At 42.0% G+C, this 24,582-nt stretch overlaps 1 protein-coding gene across 4 annotated transcripts in view; it reads left to right on the forward strand.

Moving 5' to 3' along the window:
* Positions 1–24,582, forward strand: part of CACNB4 (calcium voltage-gated channel auxiliary subunit beta 4) — a 323,418-nt gene that overhangs the window by 234,870 nt on the left and 63,966 nt on the right. For 3 of the 4 annotated variants that reach the window (XM_033946679.1, XM_033946680.1, XM_033946683.1), the window contains 4 exons: positions 2,859–2,935; positions 5,583–5,602; positions 8,868–8,948; positions 20,308–20,366. In XM_033946679.1, the coding sequence (XP_033802570.1) occupies positions 2,859–2,935; positions 5,583–5,602; positions 8,868–8,948; positions 20,308–20,366 (237 nt within the window). The remainder of the gene's footprint in view (positions 1–2,858; positions 2,936–5,582; positions 5,603–8,867; positions 8,949–20,307; positions 20,367–24,582) is intronic. The other variant, XM_033946682.1, reaches the window with a different exon arrangement.

Below are 24,582 nucleotides of genomic sequence, written 5' to 3' on the forward strand. Positions count from 1 at the left end.
GGTGTTCACCAAATGTCTGATTGTGGTTGCGACCTATCTCCGCTCTCACAACTTTCAAGTCTTCCCTTATCTGGACGACTGGCTGATCAAGGCTCATTCTCCTCAGGCAGTTCAGCTTGCCACCAATCAGACCATTCACTTCCTTCGACTGTTGGGGTTCGAAATCAATCTACCCAATCTTCCACCAAACCGCCTTCACACCATCCTTTATCTCTGTCAGCAGGTGTTTCAGCAAACTTCCATCTCTGCAAATCACATGATGGTGCTCTTGGGACACATGGCCTCCACAATACATGTCACACCCTTCGCACATCTCCACCTGCATACTCCTCAATGGACCTTAGCGACCCAGTGGTCCCAAGCGACGGATCCTTGTTCACAACACATATCTGTGACCTCGTCTCTTCGACAGTCGCTTCTTTGGTGGTTGACATCCTCAAATCTATCCAGAGGTCTGCTGTTCCATCTACCTCCTCATCAACTAGTCATCACCACAGATTCTTCCCCCTATGCCTGGGGAGCTCACTTGAACGAGTTCCAAACTCAGGGGTTTTGGACTACCCAGGAAAAGAAACACCACATCAATTTCCTGGAGCTCCGAGCGATGTTTTATGCCCTCAAGGCATTTCAACATCTTCTCTTCCCTCAGGTACTACTCATTTGCACAGACAATCAAGTTGCAATGTACTACATCAACAAACAGGGAGGGACGGGCTCCCGCCTGTTGTGTCAGGAAGCCCAAAGGATTTGGTCTTGGGCGGCAGCTCGTCACTTATTCCTGAAGGCTGTCTACATTCAGGGGGAACAGAATTCCTTAGCAGACAATCTCAGCAGAATTCTTCAACCTCACGAATGGTCTCTCGATCCCATGACTCTTCAGTCCATTTTCGCTCAATGGGGCACTCCTCAAGTGGACCTTTTTGCAGCTCCCCACAACCATCAACTGCCCTTGTTTTGCTCCAGACTCTACTCTCCTCACTGTCTGGCGCCCGATGCATTTCTCCTGGATTGGACCAGTCTCTTCCTATATGCATTTCCCCCTCTACCGCTCCTGCTGCGGACATTGTTCAAGCTCAAGAGGGAACGGGCTACCATGATTCTCATCGCTCCACGGTGGCCCAGGCAACATTGGTTCTCCCTTCTACTTCAACTCAGTTCCAGGGAACCCATACCTCTTCCACTGTTTCCTTCTCTGCTTACTCAGCATCAACAGTCCCTTCTGCATCCCAACCTGCAGTCTCTGCACCTGACAGCTTGGTTTCTCTCGGGCTGACTTCGGCTCATTCACTCCTTTCTCAGCCTGTCCGTTCTATCATTGATGCTTCCAGGAAACCGGCCACTCTTCAGTGTTATCAACAGAAGTGGTCTCGGTTTTCTTCCTGGTGCCTCTTACATCACCATAATCCCATGTCTCTAACAGTGGAGCTGGTGTTGGACTATCTTCTTTCATTATCTGACTCTGGTCTTAAATCTACTTCTATCAGAGTTCACCTTAGTGCAATTGCTGCTTTTCATGAGCCGGTCCATGGAAAACCCCTCTCGGCTCATCCTTTGGTTTCTAGGTTCATGAGGGGCCTTTTCAATGTGAAACCACCTCTTAGGCCCCCTCCTGTAGTCTGGGATATCAATGTGGTTCTTTCTGCTTTAATGAAGCCTCCTTTCGAACCTTTGGCCACAGCGCATTTCAAATTTCTTACTTGGAAAGTGGTCTTCCTTATAGCTCTCACTTCTGCCAGGAGGGTCAGTGAGCTGCATGCACTAGTGGCCGATCCACCTTTCACTGTTTTTCACCATGATAAGGTGGTCCTCCGTACACATCCAAAATTTCTCCCTAAGGTTGTGTCTGACTTTCATCTTAACCAATCCATTGTCCTACCTGTATTTTTTCCAAAGCCTCATTCTAATCCAGGTGAACAGGCTTTGCATACCTTGGATTGTAAACGTGCTCTGGCTTACTATCTTGAACGCACCAAACCTCACAGATCATCTCCTCAACTGTTTTTGTCCTTTGATCCTAACAAGTTGGGTCATTCTGTATCTAAACGCACCCTGTCTAATTGGCTTGCTGCTTGCGTTTCATTCTGTTATGCTCAGTCGGGCCTGACACTGGAAGGTTCTGTCACGGGCCACAAGATTAGAGCTATGGCAGCGTCTGTTGCTTTCCTCCGTTCCACTTCCATTGAGGAAATCTGCAAGGCTGCTACTTGGTCCTCAGTTCATACTTTTACATCTCACTATTGTCTGGATGCATTCTCCAGACGGGATGGACACTTCGGCCAATCTGTTTTACAAAATTTGTTTTCCTAATGGCCAACCTTCCCTCCGTCCCTCTTTTTGTTAGCTTGGAGGTCACCCATCAGTCAAGAATATGCTGTCTGCTTGTCCTGGGATAAAGCACAGTTACTTACCGTAACAGGTGTTATCCAGGGACAGCAGGCAGATATTCTTGCGTCCCTCCCACCTCCCCGGGTTGGCTTCTTAGCTGGCTTATCCTAACTGGGGACCGCGCGCCTTCGTTGGGCGGGAAGGCACTCGCGCACGCGCGGTGCGGCCTAACTAGAACTTTCTAAGTTCTTAGAGTGGAATCACTCTAAAATTGTCCGTACCGGGGCTCCGTCGGTGCCGTCACCCATCAGTCAAGAATATCTGCCTGCTGTCCCTGGATAACACCTGTTACGGTAAGTAACTGTGCTTTACTGGGCACTCCAGAGAAATTAGATTTGCCAGTTGATAAGGGATATGCTCCAGCACAGGAACTTTAAAATTGGGCGAGTAAAGCAGTTGCTCAGTTTTTTAGCTGCTGACCTAGTTATGCAAAGAATATTTTGTGCCAATATTTATTATTTTATACTCCACAGAAAATCAAGTGGAAATTCTTCTTCGAGTCTTGGAGAAATGGTGTCTGGCACTTTCCGGGCAACGCCGCCCTCTGCTGGTGAGCTCTACATCTTTATTTTTCATTGGATCACTCTACATTGTCATGTCAGACAGTGAAACAGAAGCATGCACTCATGAGAGAATTTGTTGTAAAGGTGTTTCCTATTCACAAAATTGAAATGTTAGTGGGACCAAAATTGTTTAACAGGTTATTAAGCAGACTTCCCATGCTGCTAAATTCTCTTCCTTAAGAATTTCCAGAGTCTGGACCAGGTGATGCATCCTAGGGTGTGCATCCCAGTTAGGTTTTCAGGGTTTCCCCAAGGAATATGCATGAGATCTATTTGTATGCAATTGAGACAGTTCATGCAAATAGATCTCATGCATATTCAGTGGAGAAATTCTGAAAACCTGAATGGGTTGTAGCCCTCAAGGACCGAGGTGGCCCACCCCTGGTCTAGAGTGGGATCTTTGCAATGTTATAGTTGCAGATGTTTGGAAAACAAATATAAAATGAGTCTGAGTGGTACTAATAACAAGACATGCTATGGTATCAATGCAGTTCTGCTCAGCAAAGATTTGTTTCCACTTGGTCTAGAAGTTGTAGATTGTTTCCTGCACGCATAATCTTGCCATCACCTGCAAAATAATTGAAACTTGCCTAAAGTGTCTATCCAATATTTGACAGGCTGTGGCAAGTCTGTAACTAAACACCATTCTTCATTCTCTAAAGAGCATTTTAGCAAATCTGATTATTTAATCACTTTTAAATCATGTATTTGTAATAACACAATGGAATCATTTTCTTTAATTGGAGTAGACATTTTTATAATGTGCATCGTACTCCTAAACTGAGGGCTGTTGTGGCCAGTACTGTCTGTGGATGTGCAGGCAGCCTCTCAGTGGAAAGCAGCTCATTATGCATAACAGATGTTCATTCATGAATTCATGCACTGTTTCTTAACTGAAATGATTTGTCCATTATGTGGATCATTATCGGCTAGGATTAGTCGGGTTTTTTTTCCTATTGCCAGAAGGCTTGGGAAATGGTTACATTACAGGGCTCTTCAATGGTGCACAACATTAAAATGGCATGCTATACATTTAGGTGATAAAATGATTTTAATAATGTATTATTTCTAACTGTAAATTTAAGATGTGATGCTTATTAGGTTAAGGCCTCCTTCTCTGATGCCATAACTCATTGCTGAGTCTATCAGGGAGTTCAAATTGTTGAAGCATCTCCCTGATGGACCCAGCGGAATGTAGGAGCAAGCTGCATGAGAAGGTCTAAAGTCAAACTGCAAATAAAGCTAGTGATATACCAAAAGGAATGCTGCTATACAGTCCTCTGAAATGGAGAACTGACAAAAAAGTGGCAAGTTTAATTTAAACATAGAAACATGATGGCAGATAAAGGCCAAATAGCCCATCCAGTCTGCACATCCGTAGTAACTGTTATCTCCTCCTCTCCCTATTGGCTAAGGCTCTTTACACCTGCATTGTGATGTCATAGAACTTTATGGTTATAGAAACCTATATATATATATAAATTTCATTGAAACATCATCCACCCTCTTTCTTTTCCTGTAACTCTCTAAACTTGTTTGTCTCTATCTTATACTATAAGTCAGGGATGCCTAAGTCTGGACCTCGAGATCTACTGGCAGGCCAGGTTTTCAGGACATCCACGATGAACATGCATGGGAGAGATTTGCATACCAAGAAGGCAGTGCAGGCAAATCTCTCTCATGCATATTCATCGTGGATGTCCTGAAAACCTGGCCTGACAGTAGATCTCAAGGACCGGACTTGGGCAGCCCCGCTATATAGATGGATGAGTAGCCTCAGAATTAGAGTGACTGCGGCACACTTCACAATATCAATCATAGGTTACACCACCTTCTCCCTCATTTTATACCATTTTAACTTCTTTTAATCTATATTTTTTTAAACTTTTTCTTTCCTTTTTCTATTTTTTTTAAATTCCTCAATAAATATTTTAAAAAACGTATTAATCTATTTTTAGGAGGGCTGATTTCATTAGTCTTTATAATAAATTCATAGAGTGGTGTAGCCTATGATTGAAATTGTGAAGTGTGCTGCTATCTAAACACATATAGGGCTCCTTTTACAAAGGTACGCTAGCGTTTTTAGCGCACGCACAGGATTAGCACACGCTAGCCGAAAAATTACCACCTGCTTAAAAGGAGGCAGTAGTGGCTAGCGCGCACGGCATTTAAGCACGTGCTATTCCGCGCGTTAAGGCCCTAACACACCTTTGGAAAAGGAGCCCATAATAATGCGGTCACTCTAATTCTGAGGCCACTCATCCACCTGTAGTATAAGATAGAGACAAACGAGTCTAGAGAATTACAGGAAAAGAAAGGGGGTGGATGATATAGTAGATTAGCTTTGTTTCAATGAAATTTATATATATGTAGTGGAAAATACATTGAAAGTATATTAATTTATAGAAACATGATGGCAAATAAGGGCCACATGGCCCATCCAGTCTGCCCATCCGCAGTAACTATTATCTCTTCTTCTCTCTGAGAGATCCCACGTGCCTATCTCTGAGAATAAAAGAGATAACAATAAATATCAAAATAACATAATCTTTGTTGCAAATTCTTTTGCTGTCAAACTTAGCCAAGAGCTATATCAGAATTGATAGGGTTGTTTTTTTTTTTCTTTTATTGTAGCAAAACAGAAGCAAAAAGTGGTAAGTGTCATCTGCATTCTGGTTTGCACTATCCCTTTTTACTAGTTTCAAAGCTGATGGTATGCTTGCAACAAACTATTCAGGAATCTTTTGTTATGGACATATCCAAGGGTAGATAGAGTTAGAAGGAGAAAACCACTCTCCTTGTATCTCAAGTCCTTTAGATGTGGGAGAGGTACTGCAGTCTCTCACTTCAAGTGCTTGCTGGATGTTGTACATGACAGCTAGCACTTGCGCTCTCCAAGAATTCCTTATTAACCGAAATGAGGTCAAGCCTAGTTCAAGGTTTGGCTGTATAATGCAAGCTAAATATATTGGCTAAGTAAAAATCAGATCAACTATTCCCTTCACAGACAAAAAAAAAATATGTAGGGCATTTAGAACTCTTCTTTCTCTCAGGACCCTGGCGCTCACTTGAGAAATCTCTTTGCTTCAGAAAATCCTCCTCCTGTTCACTACCAACTCACAGTCAATAACTTATCATTTTCAACTCTTACATCCAACCTGCAGGATGTCTCACAGACATTAGGCATCTTCAATCTCAGGGCTCCCAAAAGCCATGGGGGAAATTCTTGAATTTGGCACTCCCTCAACTTCTCTCAATCATCACATATCTTTTTTGCTCTCCCCATGAATATCTCATATTTAAACTCAACTATCATGATTATCTCAACATTACCCATTCCAGAACAACCATGTAAAAATGCATAGTGGGACTCTGCACTTTTAAATATTAAACTTTGTTTGATATGTACATACATAACAATGCTAATTCCAACAACCATTTACCTTAGTAAATGGCTCTTTGAAAATGATAAGAACATAAGAGATGCCTCTGTTGGGTCAGACCAGTCGTCCATCATGCCCAGCAGTCCGCTCACGTGGCGGCCCTTTTGGTCAAAGACCAGTGCCCTAACTGAGACTAGCCTTACTAGCATACGACCTTGTTCAGTAGGAACTTGTCTAACTTTGTCTTGAATCCCTGGAGATTGTTTTCCCCTACGATAGCCTCTGGGAGAGCGTTCCAGTTTTCCACCACTCTCTGGGTGAACTTCCTTATGTTTGTACAGAATCTATCCCTTTTCAACTTTAAAGAGTGCCCTCCTGTTCTCCCTACCTTGGAGAGGGTGAACAACCTGTCCTTATCTACTAAGTCTATCCCCTTCAGTATCTTGAATGTTTCGATCATGTCCCTTCTCAATCTCCTCTGTTCTAGGGAGAAGAGGCCCAGTTTCTCTAATCTGTCACCATACGGCAGCTCCTCCAACCCCTTAACCATCTTAGTTGCTCTTCTCTGGACCCTTTCGAGTATTAATATGTCCTTCTTCATGTACGGCGACCAGTGCTGGACGCAGTACTCCAGGTGAGGGCACACCATGGCCTGGTACAGCGGCATGATAACCTTCTCCGACCTGTTCGTGATCCCCTTCTTAATCATTCCTAGCATTCTGTTCGTCATTTTCGCCGCAGCCGCACATTGTGTGGACGGCTTCATCGACTTGTCAATCAGAACTCCCAAGTCCCTTTCCTGGGAGGTCTCTCCAAGTACCGCCCCGGACATCCTGTACTCTTGCCTGAGATTTTTCTTACCGACATGCATTACTTTACATTTATCCACGTTGAATCTCATCTGCCATGTCGATGCCCATTCCTCGAGTCTGGTTATGTCATGTTGCAGATCTTCGCAATCCCCTTGTGTCTTCACTACTCTGAATAACTTTGTGTCATCCGCAAATTTAATCACCTCGCTCTCCTTGTTGGTAAACATACATGCTGATGGTTCTACAGGAACTACTGTTTTGCTTTGACTGCAACTACACTTTTCCGTGCTCCAAATGGTGCTGTTGCTCTAGGTGACTGCCTAGTTTGTCTAATAGTTAAGCTGGCCCTGCATCTTCCATCCTACAGAACACTTCACTACCAGGATCTTAAACAGGGTAGTTCAGACACTGACCCTTATGTGCTGATTCTACTCAGGCAGGTTTTCTGAACTAGGACTTCTCATCTCCTAACCCAGTGTATCGCAAATTGTGTGCCGCGACACACTGGCAAGGAGGAGAGTCATCTGCACCAGCTGATTGCCTTCAGGACGTGCCTCTCGCAGCGAGAGGCACGTCCTGTAAGCAGTCAGCCGATGCAAATGACTCTCCTCCTCGCCGGTGTCTCTCCTCCTCTCACCGTACCTCCCCTTCCTCCCAGATCCCTCCACCGAAGTGGCCAGATGGGCCTCCGTGCATGTGCAGATATCAACGCGCTGAAGTTGCGCATGTGCATGATGTCAGCACGTTGACGACTGCGCACTTTCGGGTGTCTTCTGGCAGGGGGAACTGCATTTAGTGTGCCACCGGCTGGAAAGTTTGTGACACACTGTCTTAACCCCTGGGTCTTCTTCCCTATGGGCAACTTATTACTGAAGTGACATCCCTGCTTCTCTCTCATCATTCTCCTTCCCCCTATCCTTCCTTTTATTTTTATTTATCATTGTAATTAAAACTTCCCTATCCCCCAAACCTCTCGTCTCTAATCAGTCCTAATTTGTTATAGTTTTAGGTTTACCCTCTTTTTATTTTACCCCACCCAAATCCAAAATAATATTAGACCTTTTTAACTTTTAATATTGTAAACCGCCCAGACACTTGTGATGGTCGGTATATCAAGCCACGAATAAACTTGAAATGCTTCTCTTTCACCTGGACTCCAATCAGGACCCAACTTCCACAAAGTGTGGCAATCGGAGCTGCTTGAGCTTGCTAATTGTCTTAGGATGGCAGAAAGGATTCAAACCATCGAACCATTGAAGCAGCAAACCAGTATTGGGGTCAAACCCTCAAATGCACTGAGACTGCAGGATGCTGTTCCACCTTGATTCTGGATGGCAAAAAATAAAAGGCAAATTTTCCCTCTTTTCTAGAGATTTCTTATACTCCTCTATGACATCACCTAATTTCCTCCAATAGCTTTTCAAATGGAGAAGCTATCTACATATACACTCTTACGTTATATTATCATATAGCTCTCAGGTCTAGTATTACCATTACACCTTGCCTCAAGCCAAATAAATCTACCCACATCCTTGCCCCAAAGCTCTGTAGTTGCTGATGGTGCGGGGGAAAAACAATGGTCTGGCCATGGCCCTGGTGACCTATTCTGTTCTGTAGCTGCTGAATTAGTAGCTGAGACACTCTGTATAAATCATATCTGTGAGATGTTTTAGTGACTTAAGTCAAATGCTGATGTAGCTAACTTGGTTTTTCTTTGCTTTCAGACAGAACATGTGCCTCCTTATGATGTAGTGCCATCTATGAGGCCCGTGGTATTAGTGGGCCCTTCACTGAAAGGCTATGAGGTATGATACCTAGTTATCTTGTTTTTTTTAACTATATAGTTTGAATTGTTTCCTAGTGTACTGTAGCAAATAAATCAGTGTTGATCTTCAACTTCATCCAAGCACTTTGAAATAAATTTTGACATCATTAGATTCACTCACTCTGTCAATGGTAAGCTGAGTTCAGTTATTTCCTATGGAGAGGCAGGATGGTTAGAACATTACATATGGCTGAAAAATGCAGCCAAAATGCAGCCATCCGCCTCCTACACAACCTCAACTACCACGATTCCATCTCCCCGGCACTCCATGCTGAACACTGGCTCCCAATTAGCCAACGCTGTACTTTCAAAGCCCTGGCAATTGCCCACAAGAGAATCTATTCCACCACCCCCTCCTACATAAAATCCAAGCTTCCCATCTACAACCCCACTCGCACCCTCCGCTCAAAGTCAGAGATACGCCTATGCACCCCCCCCCCCGGAAGACCCCTGCTCACAGAAACTGCCCACAAACGATCCTACAGCCACTTCATTCCACACCTCTGGAACCAACTCCCCCCCCAACTCAGACAACAGAACTCATTATTAACATTCCGCAAATCGGTAAAGACCCTCCTCTTCAACTAAAGATCTCCTCTGTCTTCTTCCCCCCTTACGCCCCACCCCTCCTCTCTCCTATCACCTCCCCAAACTCCAGTATAATCCTCTCTTACTCTTTCCACTGACAAATTGTACCTAAACACATATAACTTTCCTTAAACTAAACTACTGTATTTCCCCCTTCTCTCATTCTGCTGTATTCTCCCTGTATTTAATTCTCTCCACAATCTATAAGTCCAATCACTAAACCTGTTGTATTACTTATATGTCTAGTTACTCTCCACTGTGTATGTTCATTTGTAGACCGTTCTGAGCTACTGGGAGGACGGGATAAAAATCCAAATAAATAAATAAATAAAAAAGGGCCTTGCTTCACCATACCCATGAGTAGATGGATCAAAGTTTTGCCCAGTCTCCCACTGGTATTCTCTCCACTAACCCCCCCTCCCTTTTGCAAAGTAGTGGTAGCGGCTACTGCATGGCAAACGCTCCGATACCCATTAAATCCCCATGGGCATCGGCGCAACTACTACAGCAGCAGCAGCCGCTACCGTGGCTTTGTAAAAGGAGCCCTAAAAGAATAAGGATGCTTTCATTGATAAATCGGAAGTCATATTTGCACCTCCACCTTCCTCATTCGGTCTAAAAGTACTGGAAACCGCATTATTTTTAAATTTATTTATTTATTGAATTATATTATTTATATAACACTGTTTTAGTGAAATAGGAAAATACATAACATATAACGAAAGGAAAAAATAAGTAGAAAATATTTCCAATAAAGTCTACATCCTGGGAGAGAGAAGAGTCATTATGAAAAAGAAAAAAAACGGATAAAATAATTGTACTAACACATCATTATCTACTATCAAAATCCCACCTCCTTACTGCAGATCATTCTAGAACAGAAATCTATTTCTTAGATGTGACTCAAACATTATGAGAAATATAGGGTTCCTTTTACTAAGCCGCGTTAGGGCTTTAACGCGCGAAATAGCGCACGCTAAATTGCCGCCCGTGCTAGACTTTAATGTCAGCATTGAAATGGCGTTAGTTCTAGCTGCGTAGCGTACGCTAAAACCGCTAATGCAGCTTAGTAAAAGGAGCCCAAAGTTTTTCAATTGTGATGGCTCAAAGAATACATAACTCCTTCAAGCTTAGGTAACCATACATCAATGGAAGCTTTAGGCAACCATACATCAATGGAAGCTTTAAATAGGAAGTTCTACCCATTGCCACTAAATGAGTTTTCAAGGCTAATAAACCCTTTCATCTCAGTTGAGTGGCACGAGTGACATCTGGGAAACGTTGAATCCTTTGGCCACAGAAGGAAGAATCTTTTTTTTTTTTTTTATTTATTAGATTTTTATCAATTGTTACAAACATAACAAATTAGGCAAATTTAAACTATATAATGAAAATCTTTCACAAGTAAAACAATAATAATCATCAAGTCCACATTATTAGAGGGCTGGCTATTTCTGAAGGAGCTCAAAGGCAATAATTAAGCATCAACATTTTAAACTTTAAAACACTCTGGAGTCAAACTTAATAAACAATCATCATTTTCATCATTCCATCACAACCTCTGCACTAATTACAGGCAATTTATCTAATTTAGGTTTATCTATAAGAAAGTTCTCTAAATGAGTTGGATCCAAAAAAATATATTTGGTATCTTGATATACCACCAAACATTTGCAGGGAAACTTAAGAAAAAATGAAGCACCTACACTTAAGGTTTTATCCTTAAGTTGTAGAAATTGCTTCCTCCTATATTGTGTCTGCTTAGAGACACCTGGAAAAACATTAATCTGTTGTCCGCAGAACTCAGCATTTTTGTTTAGGAAATACAATTTAAGAATATCTTGTTTTTCCTTCTCTGTCCTAAATGTGACTAATAGTGTTGCTCTTTTGGCTATATAATCTTTAGATGATTCAAGAAATTGGGAAATATTTAAGCTATCAGGAGACACTAACTGATCTTTCCCCCCTTCTTCTGAAATCTTTTTAATACTACTAGGCAAATAGTAAAGATTATCTGGGAAAAAATTTTCTAAGCTAGTATAAGATAATACATCCTTAAAATACATTTTAAGCAATTCTAATGGAGAAAGAAAATGTGATAAAGGAAAATTCAGAAATCTGAGGTTCCTAGATCTTAAAGCATTCTCCATTTTTTCCATTTGTAAATGTAATAAAGTATTATCTTTAACTTGAGATACAACACATGATTGCATTACAGAAACAGATGATTCTAATTTGTCTAATTTCTTTCCCATATCCACCAATTGAGTATCATGCTCAGTCACTTTATTTGTTATTTCTGAAGAAAATTGACATAATTTCACTACTGTGCCCTGCAGTGAATTTTCAATTCTATTTACTACAGTCCAGACATCTTGCAATGTTATTGATTTGTTACCCACCTCAGGCCTAAAATTAGAACCTGTAGGCATAGAAACTGGAGAAAGCATAAAAGGTCGTTCCCCCTTTGAATTATTTTTTGAATCCATCTCCAAAAGTAATGGGGAGGCTAAGTCCGATCCCGAATTGGAACTGGAGTCAGCCTTCTCTGGTAAAGGAGTAAGAGGTTGAGGTGGAGGCGTGGGTTCACCAGATGATAGAGAAGCTGATTGGGATCGAAAATCAGGCTTACCTTCAGATATCGCTGTTAACACTGAAAGATAACGATCCATTGGTTATCCATTGGTTAAGAAATAATTTTAGCTTTACGCTTCCCCATTATTCTTCCCAAATGTTCCTCGGTCCTCCTGGCTCCGAAGGGGCTCCAAAGGGGCGTGTCCTGCCCCTTTGGCCACGCCCCTTCGGGTACGCGGCCTCGGGCACACATCCGCGGGCCGCGTTCCGCGGCTCACCTTGATTTTATATGGAGAGAGGACCTCTCCAACTCGGCAACTGCCGGTAGTAGTGGCTGCAGGGGTGCCTGACTGCAGGGCGAAGCTCCGACAGGGAACAGCCAGCCCTCTTTTCTTCCGCGGCTCACCTTGATTTTATATGGAGAGAGGACCTCTCCAACTCGGCAACTGCCGGTAGTAGTGGCTGCAGGGGTGCCTGACTGCAGGGCGAAGCTCCGACAGGGAACAGCCAGCCCTCTTTTCTTCCGCGGCTCACCTTGATTTTATATGGAGAGAGGACCTCTCCAATTCGGCAACTGCCGGTAGTAGTGGCTGCAGGGGTGCCTGACTGCAGGGCGAAGCTCCGACAGGGAACAGCCAGCCCTCTTTTCTTCCGCGGCTCACCTTGATTTTATATGGAGAGAGAACCTCTCCAACTCGGCAACTGCCGGTAGTAGTGGCTGCAGGGGTGCCTGACTGCAGGGCGAAGCTCCGACAGGGAACAGCCAGCCCTCTTTTCTTCCGCGGCTCACCTTGATTTTATATGGAGAGAGGACCTCTCCAACTCGGCAACTGCCGGTAGTAGTGGCTGCAGGGGTGCCTGACTGCAGGGCAAAGCTCCGACAGGGAACAGCTAGCCCTAGAAGGAAGAATCTTTATGTTGGAAATAAGCTTTCATAACTTTACTTCTATCCTCATCTACAAGAAATGTCACCAACAGTGTCACGGTCTTAGAAATGTTATGTGAATTTTCCCAAAACTCAGATAGACTAGGACTATTGGGGAAGCTAAAACATCAGCAGCCCTTTCTGTCATGGCCACCTGCTATGACATTTATGGAAGATAAAAAATAATTTGAGAAAGAAATGTCTTTAGAATTTGAATGATTCTGGATATCTGAGAAATATTTCCTAAGTAAAATCTCAGGTGATAAGTAATGAGTTATAGGAAAATTCAAAAATCTGAGATTTTTAGATCTAAGAGCATTTTCCATTGTTTCAAGTTTCCTGTGTATCAGTAGACTCTCTTTAATTGCAGATATACTAGCAGAATTCAGAGTTTTTATCTGCTTATCCACTGAACCAATTGGTTTTCCCAAGTGAATAATCTACACTTCTAATTCTTCCATCTTATCTGCTGTAACTTTAGTGAAGGAGCACAGCTGCACCACTGTTCCTCTTAAGATAGTTTCTGTTCTAGTAGCAACCGTCCAAATGTCCCGTAATAAAATATCAGAACCTATTTGTTTCACTGATGACATTGATTGAGAAACTGGGAAGGAAACAGGACAAGGTAACGGCAAAACTTGTTCCTCAGTGTGAGAGGGCAATTGAGTGTAGGTCCTCCCTTCAAGGATTTGGGGTTTTCCGGAATTCCAACTGCCACTTCAGGTGGTGGATTGGTAACCACAGGTTGAGTGGGAGTAGATCTCCCTGGACTCAGGGAGGGACCAGGTTCCAGGAAAGACAAATTGGGCAAGGTTTCTACTAATGTGGTAACATGTTTATCCATAGGACCTGATATTTTAGGAGAGGAAATAGAAACATTATGACATTTTGCTTTGTGTTTACCCATAATATAAAACAGGCAAACCTGGAAGATGATTCAAAGTCACTCATTTCACCTCCTTGAGGCTCCAAGGGGTGTTCCTCATAATTCACGCCCCTTCAGGCACATCCCAATGGCCGCACGTCATACACGATGTTGTTCTAATACCCCGCCCTCCATGACAGCAGTCATTTTTTCTGGGGTAAGCTCCAATCAGCTGTCCCAACAGAGCCTTCTCAACATACACAAACAAATGCTCACCTCTCCAATGGGTCTCTGGTAAGCACCAATCAGCTTTCCCAACATTGCCTTCTCAACATGCACAAACACAATGCTCCTCTCTCCAAAGGGTCTCTGGTACTGGTGGTGTTCTTATACAATGCCCTCTATGACGTCAGTCAGTTGTTCTGGGGTAAGCACCAATCAGCTGTCCCAACAGAGCCTTCTCAACAAACACAAACATAATGCTCCTCTCTCCAATGGATCTCTGGTAACCACCAATCAGCTGTCCCAATATTGCCTTCTCAACATACACAAACAAAATGCTCCTCTCTCCAAAGGGCCTTTGGTACTGGTGATGTTCTTATACCACGCTCTCTGTCGTCGGTCAGTTGTTCCGGGGTAAGCACCAATCAGCTGTTCCAACAGAGAGTTCTCACCAAGCGCACACAAAATGCTCTTCTCCCTTATTTTTAATTTTAGAATCTAATTTACAGGCAATCTTATGTCTCTTCTGGGGTTTTCAGAGAAGCTTCCATGTGGTGAAGGATCTAAAGACTTATAGCCTTCGACAAATAAATTGGGGCATAAGCAGATGATACTAGTTGTCCATTGGTATGGTAGGAAGAGATATGCTAAAGCAGTACTGAATACTGGTGGACTAAGAAGTGAAATCAAGGCTAGCAAAGAGAGAGAGACAGAAGCCTAGGAACATGTTACATGATTACAGCTGCTTATTGCTTTCAATAATGCAATGCAAAAATCTTCAGCAGTGATCAGGAAACAGACATTAGGCATCATTACGCTATAAACTGCACTGCAGTGCATTTGGCTGATTAGTTTAAGTGCAATAAAGCTTGATTACTTTTTTTTCTCTTTAGCCATTGGTTTGTTGGCAAGCAGTTTCTGCAAGTTTGTTCACACACTGCAGACATGTCTAAATAAAGTATGCATTTGGGCAGACCATGCTCTTTAAAAATATTCTTACTTTATGCCTATGCTTCAGTAGAATGTAAGGACATACGCAGGACATCAGGACCCAATGCACACAATATGTAAAAGGTCTAATGTACCAGGAATCGTATGCCTCAGTGTAGCACTTAAGGATTATAATAAAGATCGTGTACTCAGAAACTGGAAAGTATGACAGTCCCTTTTTCATTAAATATCTGTTTTTATAGGACATCCCAAACTACGTAGTCTGGGTGACTTCCACTGCTAGTTGTGCATTCAGGATGTTCACGGTGAATATGTATGAGACAAGTTTTGGAAACCCTGAGCTATTACTATTTTTCTACGCTTCAAATTTAACCAATAAGTTAAGAAATAAATAGAGTAAATGACTAAGTAGACATGGAGAGCCTTTTTCGATGACATCTAAGTCCGAGTTTGGATGTTCTGAGAAGTGTGTCCAAAAATCGGGTAAAGAAAATGGCCATTTTCGAAACCTCAAAACGTCTATCTTGGTTTTTTTTTTTAAAAAAATGACCATTTCTAGACATGTTTACCCTTAGTGCTTCTACCTTTTTTGTAACCATTTTCGAAAAACAAAATTTTCAAATGCAAAATGCACAAAACAAGCCATCAGTTTTAATAGACTGGCCACACAGACATGTCAGCAGAGCAGTGGGGCACCCTAGGGGCACTGCGGTGAACTTCACATAGAGTCCCAGGTACACATCTTATCATATCCCCCTTACATTGTATGGGAAGCCCTCCAAAACCCACTGGAACCTCCTGTCTACTATCCCAATAGCCCTTATGCCTGTAGGTGTCCCCTATATGCCAGTACAGAAGGATTTTGGTGGCCACACATTTTTCACTACAAGTGTACTAGTTAGGGTGGGATATGGGCCTGGGTCCCCTTCTCTAGGTTCCACTGCACGGACTACCAGGCTACTCCAGACACCTGCTTGCTGCTCTATTAGAACTGATCATAATATCCGCAGCTATCAGAGAGAGGTATGTACTGTTTCTTTCATATCTTTTGGGTATGGGAGGGGGTCAGGAATACTGGGTAAATGTGGAGGGCCATGCCCTTCATGCTTCCAGTGGTCATCAGGTCAATTTAGGGCACCTTTATGGCACCTATTCATTTTAAAACAGGTCTAGCCTCAAACATCTAAATGGTGCCCTAGACGTTTTATAAAATGATTATCATTGCAAAACATCCAAGTCCTAAGCCCACCCAAATCCCACCAAAATATACCCTCAATACACTCCCATGAAATTTAGATGCACTGCTGAGAAATGGCATAGAAACCCATCTAGAAAGTAGGTTTTGAAAATAGTGATTTGGATGTTATGGTGATCCAAACCTCCAAGTGCCACTTTATGATATCTTTGGGATGTTTTTCATTTTTTTTCAAAATGAGTCCCAAAGTCATATAGTGACACAGAGAAACCATTAGCTTTTTTTCCTTAATGCTGGCTATCCCTGGAATGCATTTTCAATTTATTTCAATCAAATGAAGAAGATAAAAGTAAAATAAATTTTCATCTAACCACCACTGGTGCAAACTCTTCCAGACCTCAGAAACTCCCAGTTATGTGGAAAACAGAAAAATAAGTATTCTCTGCAACACATAATTACATTCACTATTTGTACTATGTATGTGCCTTCAGAAACCATGGGTTTTCTTTATTAAAATTTGATGTCAGTGTTTTTACCCATTGAAAATACAGGGATGCTTCTGATAATACAGCTAGTGAAAATTTTGCCCTATAGCCAAGCGCTGTATTATGATCTCTAAACACTACAAAGTGAGATATAGAGAGGATATATACACTGTGAACCGAAAAAAAAAATCAAACCAAAATGTTTTTTTGTCGTATCTTCCACAGAACTCAGTCGATTCTTGTGAAATTTAGCTTATTATCAGAAAGTACTTTCTGGATATCTTCTTGGTGTAGGAGCTTTGCCAAACCTCAACCCCTTCTTTGACTGGGATTCAATACGTGGAAACACATGGACTCATTAAACTAGAATTTTGACCTAGAGCTCAGCTTCTCAAAGGCTACTTCATGCTCTGCAGAGAGCCAAATCATTTCCTCAGTCCAGACCCATTCCAAACAGTGCTCTAAGAGGAAATGAGAGTAATGTGGGATATTTTGGAAGCATATAAAGCTGCAAATCAGCTTCAGGAGAAGGGGGCCTGCGATAAAAACTTCTGCTACAGTTGCATCTTCTCCACATACTGCTTCATCCTATGGCATGTAAAAGTCATTTGGAGATATCTGCAATGCAGTAGTAGTGCTTTGCCATATTTATAATGGGAGGTAAGGCTGGACTTAGGTATAGGTAACATAGGCTGCTGTCTGAGGTGCCAGATTATGATGGTGTAAAATACCCAAGCCAAAGAGAAGTCTGCTCCTGTATAATTTAGACCAGGGGTAGGGAACTCCGGTCCTCGAGAGCCATATTCCAGTCGGGTTTTCAGGATTTCCCCAATGAATATGCATGAGATCTATGTGCATGCACTGCTTTCAATGCATATTCATTGGGGGAATCCTGAAAACCCAACTGGAATACGGCTCTCGAGGACCGGAGTTCCCTACCACTGGTTTAGGGTAAGGCTGTCAACTAGATCCAGATTTGCCTAACAGGGCTGATCCAGTACTGGGTTTATCCCAGTGCATGTAGGAAATTGTAGTCTTGCTTTTCTTGGGGAGTGCACTGGGAAAGTCAGACTACAGATCTCTGCATGTAATGGAGTAAACCCAGGACTGAATCAATCCTCTCAGATAAATTTGGATCCAGTTGGCAACCTTACTTTAGGATCATGTAGCATTATGGTCTTCTCTGCTTTACTCCAGTGGTTCCCAACCCTGTCCTGGAGGACCACCAGGCCAACTGGGTTTTCAGGCTAGCCCTAATGAATATGCATGGAGCAGATTTGCATGCCTATCACTTCCATTATATGCAAATCTCTCTCATGCATATTCATTAGGGCTAGCCTGAAAACCCAATTGGCCTGGTGGTCCTCCAGGACAGGGTTGGGAACCACTGCTTTACTTCATGTTCTCCAGGATTTGGGATCTCTGACAATCTGTCTTCCCTATTGTCTAGGAGCTCCTGTTTGGTCTTGTTTACGAGTACCAAAATCTTAAATCTGGACCTGATGGGAATCTATGGGAAAATGGGTTCACAATAAACAAAAAATATGAAAATATATTGCTTCTGTATATCATGGAATTGCTGTATGTACAGTATATATCTATATTTAGAAATACAGATATAGATATATTTTTATCATAGAAAACAGCAGGTAAACAATTCCAATAAAATTACCCGTTTGATCAGATACCGTATCAAATATCAGTCCAGCGTTACTTTGTAAAGTATAGAGGTTCTTTTACTAAAATGTGATAAGCATTCAATAAGGGAATTAGTGCATGCTACTTGCCGGTGTACAGCTATGGTGGCTTTACACTTAACACACAGTGACTGCCCATTGATTATATTGTACACGTGACGTTTGGTAGCTTACTGAATATTATCCTCATACTACTTATATGTCTAGTTACTCCCCACTGTGTATGTTCATTTGTAAACCGTTCTGAGCTATTGGGAGGACGGGATAAAAATCTAAATAAATAAATAAATAAAAAGCAACAAATAACGCTATACTAGTAAATAGGCTTAACGTGTCTCTCATGGGGGACTTTCTATTGAGGACATGAGAGAGACATTTTTCTATTTGTTGAATTTCTGGCCTTGCACTAATATTAACATGTGTATCCATTAAAAAGAAAATTTTACATGGGAGCAGTTAGTATTTCTTTTTTAAGATGTGCTACAGGCTCTTATGGATGGAAGCACCAGTCACAGGAAGGGCTTTTGGGGGCCTGGGCCCTCTCCAGAACTGCAGTACCCCTTTAAATGGTTTGCAGAGCTTTGCATTCCTCCATCCTCCTCTCCTCTCTCCCCTCCCCCCGCATGCATGCTAAACATACCTTTACTAATTAAAGTGTTAATATACAGAGCAAGAGAAGAAATGGGTTATTAACATTTGGTAACTTAGGGGTCCTTTTATTAAGGTGCACTAACCTATTTAGTGCACGCTAAATGCTAAGGCATCCATTATATTCTATGGGCACCTTAGCATTTAGTACTTGCTAATGTTTAGTGGGCGCTAAATCAGTTAGCGCACCTTAATAAAAGGACCCCTTACTGATGTATATATGTATAAAAGGATTTTTTGAAAGAACTTTGTCTTATCAAGCAGGCAAATGGAGTAAAACTTTAAGGGCTCCTTTTACGAAGCTGCGTTAGCGGCTTTATCACACACAGCTTTTTAGCGTGCGCTAACCCCCGCTCTAGTCGAAAAACTACCACCTGCTCATGAAGAGGCGGTAGCGGCTAGCACGGCCGGCAAATTAACGCACGCTATTACGCGCGTTAAACTGCTAACGCGGCTTCGTAAATGGAGCCCTAAGTGGTTTAATTACAACTTCTTATACCTATCAAGATTTTAGGAAAAATGAAAAAACCTATTTGATAAATTTGTCTGATGTTTTAATTGATTTTGTATGACTTTCTATGCTACTGATGTATTTATCGCTGTGTTGTACAGCTTTTCTTTATTGTAAACCGCATAGAACTGAGAGGTGCTGCGGCATACAGATAAAGATTTATTATTATTATTATTGTTGTTAAAATAATACATGATGGAGTCATGAGTTATTAAAATAAATCAGAGTGGTTTGGACTTACATTCTCCTCCAGTCTAGACTTCCTCAAAGCAGAATCCAAAGAGACTTGGGTTTATATACAAACTGGTCACGATAAGAGTTAACAGTGCATGGTTATAATTTTAGAAAGTGCAATCTATCAGGTGCCTCTGAGAAGTGACATTTTGCATGTTCCTCACATTTCACTGTGTTTCCCAGAGGCTAAAAGCACCTTAGGAGTAAGAGCTGGAAAAATTGCAAGAATGTGTTGCCGAGTGTTAATTGATTCTTTCCAAATGGGTTTTAAATACCATAGCCAAATGCAATGGAGTAAAAGAGCCATTTAAAGAACACTATCCTTTGTCAAGGGCTTTGATGACTAGAAACATACTCTTGTCTTTTGCTTTATTTTCCTTACTTTTGACTTCTTTTCTTTCTCCTGTTGCTCCTCTTTGTTCCATCTCCTTCGCTTCTGGGAAGGTGACAGACATGATGCAGAAAGCCCTTTTTGACTTCCTCAAGCACAGGTTTGATGGGAGGTGAGAAATAAACGTTTCTTGGGGTTTGATTCCAAGCAGTAGATTGGATGGGATGAGGTGACGTGTTTCTGCTATATGTTGGGGGAGGGGTCCAAGTACAAATTAGCACTGCAACTTCAGCGCAAAAACATCATAAAACAGTACTTCTCAACCCAGCCAGTCAGGTTTTCAGGATGTCCGTAATGAATATGCATGAGAGAGATTTGCATACACTACTTCCTTGGTGTGCAAATCTCTCTCATGCCTATTCTACTATTTATTATTTCTATAGCGCTACCAGACATATGCAATGCTGCACATTAAACACACAGTCCCTGCTCTAAAGAGCTTACAATCTAATTGAAAGGAGAGCTGAGAATGGTTTACACAAATTTATTCAAGTACTCAAGCATTTTCCCTGTCTGTCCCGGTAGGCTCACAATCTATCTAATGTACCTGGGACAATGAAGGGATTAAGTGACTTGCACAGGGTCACAAGGAGCAGTGTGGATTTGACCCACAACCTCAGGGTGCTGAGGCTATAGCTTTAACCACTGCACCACACTCTCCCTTGCTCATGTAGGGAAATATAAAGGGAGAAGAGGTAGAGAAGGGGTAAGGGGCTAGAGGGGATGACAAACAAACACAGTGCTTTACAAGTTGTGGATGTCCAGAAAACTGAGGACAGGGTTGAGAAACACTGTTATATAAGAATGTATACAACAAGAGTGCCCTGTTATTTATATTCCCCACAGACAAGCAATGGGATGCAGGCACACTCTAATGATTCTCCTGATAAAGCTTGTGTGCTGGACTTCTCTGAGCTTTTCTGGGAGTTCCAGCGCTACCACATGACCCTTCCCCTGCAGATATTTGCAGATGAGTTTTCCCGTTCTCTTCATGGATTGCAATTGAAAACAAATCTGGTACCATTTAATTTTCATCTCCATCATGGTTGAAGTACCTCCTGTCCATTCCCTGAAGGGCCCAGCTCAGCATAATCAGGGAATGGAACTGCAATTGGTACTTCAAGTGATGGTTCTGCTGCGATACCACAAAGTCTTCCAGAGTGCCAAGCCCATGGAACCGGAACTCCTGCTATATCCCATCCCTACCAAGCATGGAGGTAGAGACTATTCCCATCCAGCAGGGATCCTCTGAACAGAGCCGACTTCATCATCCCCAAAAGTTACAGTCAACATCTGATTCAATTAAAAATAAGAGGTTCTCCCACCATGCTGCTCAGCATCAAGCAGACTGGACAGAGAGACACGTAGACCACAATAAAGGAAAAAAATTAGGAAAAATGTCTCTCTCATGGTTCCTCTTCTAAGAAAAAGCACAAAGTACTAGAATCCAAATCAGAGGGAGGACTGTTAGCTAAGGATCTTAGGAAGTCAAGTTTTTGCTGGGCAATGCTTATGTTTAGAACCCTCTTTTACGCCTTTCATGGCTGCTCCCATTTGTCCTAACAGCTTTCTTATTCATCCACTTAGATGGCTTATTGAAACAGTAGTGCAGCTGTCCTACAAGCCTCCAGTGGGAACTGGTATCAGCAGGGACAGCCTATTTTAGTCCAAAACATCTGTTGTCATCTTGAGAAAAGATTCAAGTTGAAGATCCAGTGAAGGAGTATTCCAACCCTAAATTCTTGCAGAAAATATAAAAGCACTACACAGACACCAGTTAGTAGGAAGGACTTTCATTCAGTTCTTTAGTTCTGTAGTGCTCCAAAAGAACTTATAGCCCAACCAGTCCACCAAATCCTTCAAGATCTTCTGTTGTCCATATGGATAACCTCCCTATCTATCCATCCAATGTTGCGATGCCTTGAGCCCAGACTACTTTTGGCATCACATCACAACCAGTAACAACAACTTCTTCAGTTGGTGAAGTTGGAAGCAGCCCTAAATCTAAATCACAGCATTCACCCTGGACACCATTGGAAAGAAAATGTACCAAAGCAGTATGTCGAATCTCAAGATAGTAGCTACCATGCTGTGCTACCTCAAATTTATAAGCAGTAACAGTCATGTGCTTTGTTGCATCAGGACCAGCTTTCTCATCTTAATTTGAGCCTTTAAGAATCCACGTATACATCATTCATTCTACATTTGACATATGGGATGGCTTTAGCAATGACAACTGTCATGAGTGCATTCTGGACCATGTGGCTCAGTGTCAAACTTACAAGAAAACCTGCATTATCATTTAATAGATCCTCCCTGTTTAGGAGACAACCATTTTGGAGATAAGTTTAAAGATACATTGTCTCAAAGGATCACTGCTCTACACCTGGAGAGCTTTCTTAACAACTTATTGAACAAACTTCCCAATTATGTAGAGGTCAGAAGCTGCAGTATGAGACCCCACCTCTATCAGTACTTTCAACAATTTTACCCTCAAAGCCAAAGCCAGAATCAAGCATACCCAAGTTCAGCATCAAAACACAGAGCTATACCCAGAGGCAATGTCCAAGAGAACATAAACAACAGATGGGAGGCAGGCTGCTACATTTCAGGGAAGCATGACAAGGTTTCATTATGGATTGATTGGTTCTCCACATAATCTCTCAGGGCTACAGATTTAATTTTCTCCAGAAGTCTGCCATAATATATGCAAGCCAGTGCATCAACCATTCCCCATCAGCATGTCTCTTTGCAAGCAGAAGAACTCAGCACATTCCTACAAGCCAAAACAACAGAGTAAGTCTCATTTCATCAATGAGAACACGGTTTTTATTCAAGAATTTTCTTCATTCCAAAAATTCAGGTGCACAGAGGCCCATCCTTAATCTATGCAACCTTAATCTCCATATCAAAAAGAAACATGACAATTCCCTGTTAGGCAAAAATGATAAGATCATAAGACTAGACTTATGGGGTCAGACCAATGGTCTATCAAACACAGTAGCTCATTCTCATGGTGGCCAATCCAGGTTACCAGTACCTGGCCAAAACCCAAAGAGTAGCAGCATTTTATGCTACCGATCCAGGGCAAGCAGTGGCTTCCCCCATGTACTGCTCAATAAGAGACTATGAACTTTTCCTCCAGGAAATTGTCCAAACCTTTCTTAAAACCAGCTATGCTATCCGCTCTTACCACAACCTTTGGCAATGCCTTCCAGAACTTAACTATTCTTTGATTGAAAAAATATTTCCTCCTATTGGTTTTAAAAGTATTTCCCTGTAACTTCATTGAGTGTCCCCTAGTCTTTTGACGGAGTGAAAAATTGATCCAATTGACCCGTTCTACTCCACTCAGGATTTTGTAGACTTCAATCATATCTCCCCTCAGCCGTCTGTCTTCCAAGCTGAAGAACCCTAACCTTTTTAATCTTTCCTCATACGAGAGGAGTTCCATCCCCTTTATCATCTTGGTCGCTCTTCTTTGAACCTTTTCTAGTGCCGCTATATCTTTCTTGAGATAAGGAGACCAGAATTGAATGCAATACTCCAGTGAGGTTGCACCATGGAGCGATACAGAGGCATTATAACATTCTTAGTCTTGTTAACCATCCCTTTTAAATATAATTCCTAGCATTTGTTTACTTTTTGGGCCGCCGCCACACATTGGCTGGAAGGTTTCATCGTATTGTCTATAATGACACCCAGATCCTTTCCTCGGATACTAACCCCCAAAATGGACTCTAGCATCTGGTAATTGTGAGTCAGGTTATTCTTCCCAATGTGCATCACTTTGCATTTGTCCCCATTAAATTTCATCTGCCACTTAGATGCAATGCCCAGTGTTCCAATTTCCTAAGGTCTGCCTGCATTTTTTGACAATTTGCATGCGTTTTAACAACTTTGAACAGTTTAATGTCATCTGCAAATTTAATCACTTTACTCGTCATTCCAATTTCCAGATCATTTATAAATAAGTTAAATAGCATCAGTCCCAGTACAGATCCCTGTGGTACTCCACTGTTTACTCTCCTCCATTGAGAAAAATGACCATTTAACCCTTCCCTCTGTTTTCCATCTGATAACCAATTCCTAATCCACAACTGAATTTTGCCACCTATCCCATAGCTCTTTAATTGTGAGTCAGGTTATTCTTCCCAATGTGCATCACTTTGCATTTGTCCCCATTAAATTTCATCTGCCACTTAGATGCAATGCCCAGTGTTCCAATTTCCTAAGGTCTGCCTGCATTTTTTGACAATTTGCATGCGTTTTAACAACTTTGAACAGTTTAATGTCATCTGCAAATTTAATCACTTTACTCGTCATTC

Source organism: Geotrypetes seraphini, chromosome 5, assembly GCF_902459505.1.
Source record: "Geotrypetes seraphini chromosome 5, aGeoSer1.1, whole genome shotgun sequence".
NCBI classification, from domain to species: Eukaryota; Metazoa; Chordata; class Amphibia; order Gymnophiona; family Dermophiidae; genus Geotrypetes; species Geotrypetes seraphini.